Here is a 12,486-nt window from a genome sequence, read left to right on the forward strand (position 1 = left end):
TAAAAGGGTAATATATTTTTTGATTTTTACACATTTAGTCACCAATTTTTTTTGTCAATATTTGACCATTTAACTTTTTTTTTGTCCACGTTCATTACTTATAACCGGTTAATCCAATTTAAGTTGAAAAAAATGATTTAATAGGTAATATATTTTATAGTTTGTACACATTTAATCCTTAATATTTATGTACATATTTAGTCATTATGGCCGATTTTCTTCATATTTTGCTTACGACATCTTACACGGGACAATTATCAATGATATGTTCTCATACGTGGTTCATTATTCACTTATATTAGTAAACTAATTCACAAATTGGTAAAATAAAGTTGGTGTCCTAGTTTTCTCCGATTAGAAGATATTTTCATCTTCGGTTTCATCAATCTTCATAGCTGACAATGAAATTTTTTGTCTTAGAAGTGCAAATTCGAGTTGGGAGGAAGCATTCACAAAGAATCTCATTGTCTCCTATCAAGATAGATGAATTTTTTTCCAATGTGTTCTTTTGTTTTGGAAGTGCAAATTCTGGTTAGGAAGAAATAATCACAAAAAATCTTATTGTCTGCTATGAAGATAGATAAAATTAAAGACGAAGTCATCTTTTGTTTGGAGAAAACTAGGGCACTAATACTATTTGACCAATATATGAATTAGGTTACTAATAAAAGTGAATGACGAGCCACATATGACAACATCTCATTAATGATTGTCCTATGCTGGAAGTCAAGAGTAAAATATGAATAAATTGATAAATGGGTACAAAAACATTAAGGATTAAATGTGTACAAACTGAAAAATATATTACCCTGCAGTTAAATCATTTTTGACATATCCTAGAGTAGCCGGCTATAATGACTAAATATAGAAAAAAAAACAAGCTAAATGGTAAAATGTAGACATAAAAAACTTAATGATCAAATGTGTACAGATAAAAAAAATATATTACCCTTTTAAATCATTATCCTTTATATAAACATAAAAAAATTCCGATATGATATGATATAATATAATATAATATAATATAATATAATATAATATAATATTAATAATTAACTATTTATATTATTCATTGAGTAAAATTGCATTTCAATATTATAAAATTAAATGCCATAACTCCATAATAAATTTATAAAAAACATAGTCATATATTTTAATAAAAAGACAAACTATATATGAAATTATATAATATTTTATTAAATACTTATCAATAAAAAATTATTTATGATTTTGGTTATATGTTTTATTTTAATTTATCATTTTATATTAACTTTAATAAAAGTCTATATACATATACAAGTGATAATTTTTTATTTAAAAGATAAAAATATTAACAAATAGTCTTTATCCTAACGTTAAAGAATGATTCTTTAAATTGAAAGATCGTGAGTTCAAATCTTGTTGAAGATACATATGGTAATTTATAAATAGATTAGTTTGTTGTTAAAAAAAAGATAAAATATTATATATGTTAATTGGATTGAAAAATTATTTTAATAATACAAATTTTAACTACCAATTAGTAATATTATTGTTTGATTAAAAATGTTACTCACTGAATCATAAATTATATTTTCATTTTTACACCAATGGGTCTTATGAAAAAAGATTCGAAACTATAAATTCATAGGAAAATATTGTATTATGATGTACCTTGTTTTTATTTTAAAGTTTAAGGTATTCAACCGTTTTAAAGTTTAAGGTATTCAACCAAATATGCATAATTATGTTTTAGTTTATATATATATATATATATATATATATATATATATATATATAAGAGTTCAATTGAGAAAAAAAAGGTTGTGAATAGGCGAATCATTCTCAACCACTCATTTATTTTTGCCGCAAAAACCTTCGTCGTACCAGCGGAAATGAGAAAGGAATATACATGTGTTTTTCAACAAAACATGTTTCCTTAAACTATGTTAATCATTATCTTAATAAATTTTAAATATACCAAAATTCATGATTTTTTATTCTCTAAAATAGACATCCATATTGATATAGTTTTAAGTAATTTATATATATATATATATATATATATATATATATATATATATATATATATATATATATATATTTTCAGCTTTCGTTATTCATAAGTGAATAAAAAATGCATCATATTTTTATTACAGTACATTCGTTATTCACTTATGAATAAAAAGTATGATTAATTTTTTTTACAATTCAAGTATCATTCATATATGAATAGAATATATAATAAACTAGGAATGAGTTATAAAACCGAAAAACCGGACCGGAACCGGAATCGAACCGGAACTGGTATATCCGGAAAATGCTTAAACGGTCCGGGTATTTGGTTCCAAAATTACTCTTATCCGGGTTCCAGGTATTTCGGGTATGGGTCCAACAGGTCCGGGTTATCCGAGTTTTTTGAACCGGATATGTTTAAAAAATCGAACCAGGTTTAGTGGGCCAAGGAACCGGTTTAGTGTCCAAGAACCGGTATAGGGTAAAAGAACCAGAACTGAAGAGTTATCTATTGTGATCGACATTCGACAACTCTCTTTGCTCTTGCTTGACGAGTGACGACTCTTTTTTCTCTGCTCGACATCGAAAGTATCCTCGTATGTTTGTGATAATCATCAAATAAATTCCTTCTCGTTTTTTTTTGCCCTTCCTGTGATCGACGACAATAGCTCGATATTATGGCCCTTATATGTGATCGACGACAACAACAATTCCTCTCTGTGATTGACAATGGTGGACAATTGGATAGATAACAATGAAGATAGACAAGTAAGTGTCAAGAATTTTGACTTCATGTCTTGTGAAGATACACAACTTGTTTTTTTTTGCCCTTCACTGTGATCGACAATGGTGGACAACTTGACATTCAAATATTATGTGAATTGTGTTTCAATCGTAGCCTTGGAATCTGAAATGTTAAAAGGGAAAAATGGTTATTTCATCCCATTCAAATGAATTAAGTTCCAATCTTGATTTTGTGCACAAAAGTTACAGTTTGACCTTTTTGGTCAAACAGTTTGATTCCTAAAGTCAAAATGCAACTTATCTTTCTTTAAACTTTAGAAAAGAAGAAAAGGTATAAGAAACACTTGACATATGCTTATCAATAGCTTTATGTTAATCCACAATTCCACATTATACCCCTAACATCTTTCTTAAAGACTTGATAATCAAAGGATAAAATTGTCATTTTAAATTCATAAAGTTGCATAATACCCACTTACACAACATGCGCTTAGTTAACACATGTGTTTCATGCACATTTTTCCTGGAAAAGGTATCCCAATGACCCAATTAATACCCCTATATGGATGTTGTTTCACCTTCATTTATGTTAATCAAGAAAGTAGACCTCGGTTGCTCCCCTAGTTCCAAGTCTCTGGTTAGGATCTTCTGTCAGTAATCTGCAGTGCACAATGATTGAATTCAGAAAATTGTATTTAAATTTTAAAGATGATAATAAAAAATTTCCTCTTACTGATCAATAAGATCTTGGGCATGTACAACAACTAACAAAGAAGTGAAAGTAGAAACCCAACCCACCTGAGGGTGCTCTGCATTGAAAGGAGGAATACCAACAATCAGCTCAAATAGTATTACACCAACAGACCACCAATCCGCTGATGTACCTGAAAGATATTTGAATAAATCATTTTCATACATGAGATTTTATAAGCAATTGGTGTCATCATTATTATATGTTATTATTTTTTAAATAAAGAGACTCATCAGACTATTTATTTTTTACTTAATAGACATAATTCACTGGACTATTTAGTATTTACTTAATAGACATAATCTTAATTGTCATGTATTGTAGGTCAAATTTATGAATCAACTTGTGTTATTTTTTGTGGTTCAAGTATGGATGAGACTTAATTGTCATGTATTGTAGGTCAAGTTTATGAATTAAGTTGTGTTATTGTATTTTAATTGTGTTTTTATTGTTATCTATTATAGCTTGATGATTATGAGGTGTTTGCTGACAACACTCAACAAGAAATCAATGAGGAACCAACACAAAAGAGAAAAAGAGTAGGCAAAACAAGGTCCGATTGTTGGAAATCATTTGAGAATATTTTTATTGATGGAGTTCGGCATGGAAAGTGCAAATGGTACGAGAGGGTTCTCAAAGCCGACGGGAATAATACCGGTACGTCTACCTTAAATAAGCATGCAAAGAATTGTAAGCAAAACCTCGAGAATTTGAAAACCAACAAACATTACAATTTTAAAAAAGAACCAACGGGGAGGGTAGTGTTAGCACTTCGAAACATGACGACAAACGAATTCAAAAGGGTATGTTGAATTTTTTTGTAGTGGGTGGTCTACCCTTTAAATTTGTAGAAAATGAAGCCTTTATTGAATACACAAACGCACTAAACGGGAAGGTGGTTGTACCTTGTCGAACACCAATTTCAAAAAAAGTGTCACTTTATTATCAAGAAGAAAGAAATAAGTTGGTAACATTCTTATGTAATCCACTTAACACGGTTCATTTGACCACCGATTGTTGGACAAGTCTGAGTAAAAGGGTGCATTCTATTGTCATTACCGCACACTTTATTGATGATAATTGGGAGATGCACAAACGGATAATCAACTTTAAAGAATTAAATAGTCAACGGGGGGAAGATATCGGGAAAGAAGTGTTGAAATGTATTCAAGGGTGGGGTATTCAGAATGTCATGACTTGTACGGTTGATAATGCAAGTTCTAATGACAAAAGCAATATAGTTTCTAAAAAACAAATTACCAAACTTGTACAATAAAGGAAAACACTTTCACATTAGGTGTATGGCACACATTATCAATCTAATTGTGAGAGACAGGATGAATAAAAATGACGAGAGTGTTAAATGTTTGCAAGACAGCGTAAGATATATTAGAAAGTCGACACAACAGATTGCTCTATTTAAAAAGTGCATGAAAGTCGTCAGGGTGGAATCAACCAAAATTTTTTGCAATGATTGTCCCACTCGTTAGAACTCAACTTACGACTTATTGAAGATCATGGTGGATTTAGAAAAAGCTTTCTACGAGTATGAAATGAAAGGTAATTTTTTTTTTCTGCATTCTTATTGAATTTTTAGCCCTATTTAAGCTGTCATATCTACTTCGTTATGAGTCCGTTTGGGCTGATTTTTTTTTTTTTTTTAAATTGTAGTTCATTGCTTGGCAATACTTATATACTTTGGAAACACCTAATTTGCATGTGTATTGAGTAAGTTACAACCCTCCAAAAATGATATATCAAAGCTGTTTTGAATCTGTTAACAATATTATTTTAGAATTTTTCGTTAACTTTAAACTGTCATATCTACTTCGTTATGAATCCGTTTGGGCTGATTTTTTTTAAAAAAAAATTGTAGTTCATTGTTTGACAATAGTTATAGACGTTGGAAACACCTAATTTGCATGTGTATTGAGTAAGATACAACCCTCCAAAAATGATATATCAAAGCTGTTTTGAATATGTTAACAACATTATTTTAGAAATTTTCGTTAACTTTAAACTGTCATATCTACTTCTTTATGAATCCGTTTGGGCTGATTTTTTTTAAAAAAATTGTAGTTCACTGTTTGGCAATAGTAATAGACTTTGGAAACACCTTATTTGCATATGTACGGAGTCATTACAGCCCCCCCCCCCCCCCCCCCCCCCCCAAAAAAAAAAAAAAAAATTATATATTAATTTTTTTTTTGTAATATTTTTTTGATAGATCGTTCATTTGCATGAGATGTGGTAACATCCGTAAGTGAAGATTTTGTAACTTGTCAATCAATGGTCTCCTTTCTTGAGAAGTTCAAGGTCAAAACAGAATTGATGTCGACGACTTCAAAACTATTTCCAATGTGTTCTTTTGTATTGGAAGTGCAAATTCTTTTAGCGTTTTTCTTAATTCTTTTTGTTTTGGAAGTGCAAATTCTAGTTAGGAAGAAATAATCACAAAAAATCTTATTGTCTGCTACAAAGATGGATAAAATTGAAGACGAAGTCATCTTTTGTTTGGAGAAAACTAGAACACTAATATTATTTGACCAATATATGAATTAGGTTACTAATATAAGTGAATAACGAGCCACATATGACAACATTTCACTAATGATTGTCTTATGCCGGAAGCCGTGAGAAAAATATGAATTAATTGATAAATGGGTTCAAAAATATTAAGGATTAAATGTGTACAAACCGAAAAATATATTACCATGTAGTTAAGTCATTTTTCGGCTTAACCTAGAGTAGCCGACTATAATGACTAAATATAGACAAAAAAACAAGTTAAATGGTAAAATATAGACATAAAAACTTAATGACCAAATGTGTACGTATAAAAAATATATTACCCTTTTAAATCATTATTCTTTTATATAACCATAAAAAAGTTCCGATATAATATAATATAATATAATATAATATAATATTAATAAGTAACTATTTATATTATTCTTATTTTATAATTGAGTAAAATCAAATTAGACATTTCAATATTATAAAATTAAATGCCATAACCCCATAATAAATTTATAAAAAACATAGTCATATATTTTAATAAAAAGACAGAAATTATATAATATTTTATTAAATAGTTATCGATAATTTTTGTTTATGATTTTGGTTATATGTTTTATTTTAATTTATCTTTTTATATTAACTTTAATAAAAATCTATATTTTTTTATTTAAAAGACAAAAATATTAACAAAGAATCTTTGTCCTAACGTTAAAAAATGATTCTTTAAATTGAAAGATCATGAGTGATTAGTTTGTTGTTAAAAAAAAAAGATAAAATATTATATATGTTAATTGGATTGAAAAATTATTTTAATAATACAAATTTTAACTACCAGTTAGTAATATTATTGTTTGATTAAAAATGTTACTTACAGAATCATAAATTATATTTTCATTTTTACACCAATGGGTCTCATGAAGAAAGATTCGAAACTATACATTTATAGGAAACTATTGTATTATGATGTACCTTGTTTTTATTTTAAAGTTTAAGGTATTCAATCAAATATGCATAATTATGTTTTAGTTATATATATATATATATATATATATATATATATATATATATATATATATATATATATATATATATATATATATACTAGCCGTTACCCGCGCACAGCGGCGGGGACAAATAGCTTCTTTCAACGATATTTTTTTAAAGAAAAATGTTATGTCCCAAAAGAAAGTTCATGTCGTGGGTGAGAGGAAGGACGGTAGTCGTGATAGTGGTTGGTTGAAGGCGGAAGGAGGGAGAGCGGCTGTGGTGGTGGTGGTTATACTGTCTTGGTTACTGGTTAGAGTTCTTCGAGAGGGTGTGCGTATATTTCTTACTTTGAAGGGATTACGAAGATAGATATTATGAGATGACTTGTTACCAATGTGAGAGAAGAGATCCTCTATAAATTGTTGACATTGACCGCTTCAAATGACTGAAGTATTGAGATTGACGGGTTCAATTTGCAAATGAATTCTTCTATTAATTTGATACGAGATATTTAGGGGATAAAGGATAGGGTTAAAGTTTTAATATTATTATATTATAAATGGGTTGTACTTCAAGCTTAATAGTTTGGACGTCTTAAAAAAATATTATTATTATATTCAATCTATTTATAGAAAATAGTTAGATTTCTTTTATAAGTAGTATATATATATATATATATATATATATATATATATATATATATATATATATATATATATATATATATATATATATATATATATATATATATATATAGAGAGAGAGAGAGAGAGAGAGAGATGGTTCAATTGAGAAAAAAAGGTTGGGAATGGACGAATCATTCTTAGCAATTCATTTATTTTTGCCGCAAAAATCTCCATCGTACCAGCGGGATTAAGAAAGGAATAGACATGTGTTTTTCAACAAAACATGTTTCCTTAAACTATGTTAATCATTACCTTACTATATACAAGAACATAGTTTTTTCATTTTTTTAAAAATTTTTTAAGAAGTTATTTTTATCGAAAAATAATTTTAAATATACCAAAATTCATGATTTTTTATTCTCTACAAATAGACATTCATATTAATATAGTTTTAAGATAAATTAAAATAAAAAACTATTTTTTTATACTTTCAGCTATCGTTATTTATAAGTGAATAAAAATGCATCAGATTTTTATTACAGTACATTTGTTATTCACTTATGAATAAAAAGTATGATTATTTTTTTTTACAATTTAAGTATCATTCATATATGAATATAATATATAATAAACATAGTATATTCATATTTAAATATTAGACGATGCATTCACTTGTGAATATTAACATAATATATATTCACTTGTGAATATTAGATGGTATATTAAGTTATGGATATTAAATAATATTTTCATATGTGAATATTACATAGTATTACATGGTATATCACATTGTGAATATTACATAGTTAATTCATTTTTGAATATTAGATTATATATTCACATATGAATATTACACAGTATATTCAAATATGAATATTAGAAGGTATTTTCACAAATATATTTATTTTTTATATGTTATTCACATATAAATAACATACATACTTGCATATTTGTTTTGTGTTTTTAATAATCATATACTGATTCAGGTGAGAAAACATATTCATATTTGAATATAACATGGTAATTTAGTTTATGCATTTCATCAAACAGTTGGAGTGCATACAAGTTAACTATTTTAAAAATGTTAAAAACATGATACTTCCGATTCAAGTTATCAATTCCAAATCATCATATACTTTCGATTTCGACTTCAGATGCGACATCCTATGTCTGATCGCTTTCTCATTTTGATTTTGATTTCCGAAAATTCGATTGGGAACCTGTGAGTACCGATTCCGAGTCCTTCAATGTCGATTGTGACTGTGAGTCCAGAACTCCGATTCAAATTTCATGAACAACGAAGAAATTCCGATTCCATCTGAGTTCGTTTGCGAATCTGGGAAATTCCAGTTCCAAATCCATTATGAACTTTAACAAATGCTTGCAAGCTACGAACATTCAGAGTATTCAACAAAGAAATCGATGAAATTGATGAATTTGGGTTGCGAATCTGTCTTGAACGGCGAACCTCCCAGCCATGAATATCGATGATTGCTTAACACTGGATGACATTTGAACCTAACTATATATATATATATATATATATATATATATATATATATATATATATATATATATATATAGTTAGGTTCAAATGTTTTCAACAAGTATTTTGTGTATGGATGCACCAATCACAATTTAGCAAATTATTAATTTATTTATTTAATCCATGAGGGTAATTATGTAATCTTTAATTTTAATTCTTCATTTAGTCTGATTTCTTATCCCTTTATATTAGGCAATGATTTATGATTGATTTAGTTATCTTTATTTTAATTTTCACTATATAATCGATTCTAACGCCCCCCCCCCCCCCCCCCAAAAAAAAACATAGATCACAATTGTCAATTCTATTACTTGCTGATCAATTTGTTTTACACATTCGATGGATGTTCATACTGGAAATCGGAACCAGGTATTGCTACATATTTAGTAGCATCTGTATACGATAATGAAGATATTGTTTCAAACGTCCCCCACACACCCTTTTTCTGTTTTTACATATACATATGTATGAAATCTGATAATCTTCCAGGATAATGAAGATCAAAATCCCGAGAAGGAGCTGGGTAATGTAAATGATCCCAAGAATCCGGTGAATGAAGTTGTGAAGAAAAAAAGAGAATGTAAAACATGCTTTGGAGTTAGTCATGATAGCAGGAACTGTCCTTTTTGATTGAAGAAATCATAGATCTACAAGAAATTCATCAAATTGGTCGTTTTTAGATATTATTTAGTTTGATTTTAGTAAAATAAAAGTATGTTTTTGATGAATTATATGGTATTATTAAGTTTCAGATCAGTGTAATAAAGTTGTCGTTTGATGAATTCTATGTGCCTTTCTTTAATTATTATGGTTACAACTAATAAGGTGTTCGTGTTTTCTGCTATATTTATGTTTTATATGATCAATCAGTTTATCATTCCAACAGAATACCAGAGCAAAATATTATAGTTTTCATTCCAACATTATGTCAAAAAACAATGTTCATTAAATTTCATTCAATTTGTTTGATGTTTCAAAAAATCAACACACATAATGTTAAAAATTGGGAATTGTAAGCATTTTTTGTTAGTGATATCTATTTATTATTCTAACATAATGATATTCAATGCGTGCATTGATTCGAGCTAACACAAATTGATAAGTTTTATAAGTTATATTTGCAAGGGTATTCTAACATAATTATTTCATTATGATAGCATGCATAGTTTTGGAATCCATATTGATATACCATTCTAATAGAATTATGTCTTTAATAAAATATTCTACAACCTTTTAAAAAAAATACATAATAATATTGGGGGTTCATAATATTGTTAAGTAATTAATTTAATGTACTGTTGGAATTTTTTATATTTGGAATGTGAATATAATATCTTATGAATATTTTTTTCTTTATCATGTTTTTGAAAAAAACTCAAATCGGAATCATTTATTTTTATCAATGATCCCTAATATCAAGACTTTTTAATTTGCATAGAATCGGTTTTCATCCATATCTGGTTTGTATGACAGTTTATAATATTTTAGTTCTGCAACTTACAAAGCATATACAAACACTATCGGAATTTCTTAGCAATGGGAGATCAAGAACCAGATGTCAGTAATCTTATTTATGAGGAGCATTATTTGGCTAGTAATGATGACGATGGAATTGAAGATTTCGATTTTCCTGATAATGATACACTATATAATGGCGGATTTCAAATAGGAGAAAGCAGTAATCCTAATTTAGGTGAGTTTTTTTTAATATTTTGTTTAATTTTTCATTGTATTTCAGATTCTATATTGTAACAAACATGTTAATATTTTCATTGATGAACATACAGAGGACGCAAATAATGCAGAAGACGAAAATCATTTCGTTGATGAAAACATAGAGGTTAATATTGATTTCAGTGAAGGTACTAAATTCAATTTATGATATTGAAGTTTTTACAGAAAAAATAAAATTCATTGAGAATAGTATTTATATAATTCATTCAGAATGATTTTGTATTTGTTATTTTAAGCAGGACAAGCACATGTTACTCATGAAGACACAAAGTTTAATATTGATTTCAGTGAATGTACTAAATTCAATTCAGGATATTGTAATTTTGTATTTAATATTTATATAATTCTTTTAGAATAATTTTGTATTTGCTATGTTTAAGCAGGACAACCACATGTTACTTATGATTATGTTTATCCTGGTGGCACCTTGTATTGGACTCCGATTGTTTCAGACGACATCAAACCAAAAGTTTCATCAAAATTTAATTCATATGTGAAGCAGAAACAACGTATAGAAAATATGCATTAGAATCTGGTTTTGATGTCAGGCTTGGAAGAGTCCAAAAAACGATAAATGGGATTATTACAAATAGACATCTTGTGTGCAATCGGGAATGTAATCCAAATACTACTAACGTAGATACTCTAGACATTTAACATAAAAAGACTCAAAAGATTTATTTAGGAGGAATTGTAAAGCGAAAGTTGTTTTAGAAATAATTCCCGGTACTCTTAGATATATCATGAGTGATTTTGTAGAGCAACATAATCATGAATTGTTTAGCAAGGGCAATATGCACTTATCTCGTTCAAAAAGAACACTTGATTATTTCCAAGAAATTTTCATTCATAATTTGTCAAAACAAAACATTGGTCCTGTAAAAGCACAAAGACTGTATAGTTCTCTTCAGGTTGGTCCTTCGGTTCGAGGTGGATTGGTTTCTGATTTCAAGAATGCTAGGAGGAATCTTAATTGTTACATAGGTAGGAGGGACGCGAAATTCCTTGTCTACAAGATGAATGACAAGAAGAAAAATGTGCCATCATTTACTTTTAAGTATAAAGTGTTGAACAATAGATTGAATGCTCTATTCTGGGCAGATGAAACAGCAAAGTATAATTACAATTCATTCGGAGACGTTGTATCACTCGATGCCACATTCAGCATGAATAAGTATTTCTAACCTTTTATACTTTTCACTAAGAATTTCATTATTTTTAGTTACGTAAACGAATATTTTATTTTTAAAATAGGTATTTTGTTCCATTTACTGGAATCGATAATCACAAAAAATGTGTAACATTTGGTGTTGGACTTTTAAGTAAAGAAGATGGAGTTTCTTATGAATGGTTGCTTACAACTTTTTTTGAAAGCTTTTAGAAAACAACCTCAATTGGTTTTATCTGAGCAAGATCCAGCTTTGAAAAAAAGCTATAGATAAGGTTTTCCCGTTGGCACATCATAGGTTATGTATGTGGCATATAACCAAGAAGTTACCAAATAAGGTATGCATAAAACGACTATTATTTATATTTTTTTGTTATGATTCTACAATTATTTTCTCATAATCTAACAGAATCAA

General features: G+C 28.0%; 1 protein-coding gene across 1 annotated transcript; it reads left to right on the plus strand.

The window, feature by feature from the left end:
• The first annotated feature begins 11,646 nt into the window (after positions 1 to 11,646).
• Positions 11,647 to 12,284, plus strand: LOC145002733 (protein FAR1-RELATED SEQUENCE 5-like). The gene is made up of 2 exons (XM_078961942.1): positions 11,647 to 12,077; positions 12,158 to 12,284. The coding sequence occupies exons 1-2, from the start codon at positions 11,647 to 11,649 to the stop codon at positions 12,282 to 12,284; spliced, it is 558 nt and encodes a 185-aa protein (XP_078818068.1).
• The last annotated feature ends 202 nt before the right edge of the window (positions 12,285 to 12,486 follow it).

Source organism: Lactuca saligna, chromosome 6 (assembly GCF_052625555.1).
Source record: "Lactuca saligna cultivar CGN05327 chromosome 6, ASM5262555v1, whole genome shotgun sequence".
Taxonomy (NCBI): domain Eukaryota; kingdom Viridiplantae; phylum Streptophyta; class Magnoliopsida; order Asterales; family Asteraceae; genus Lactuca; species Lactuca saligna.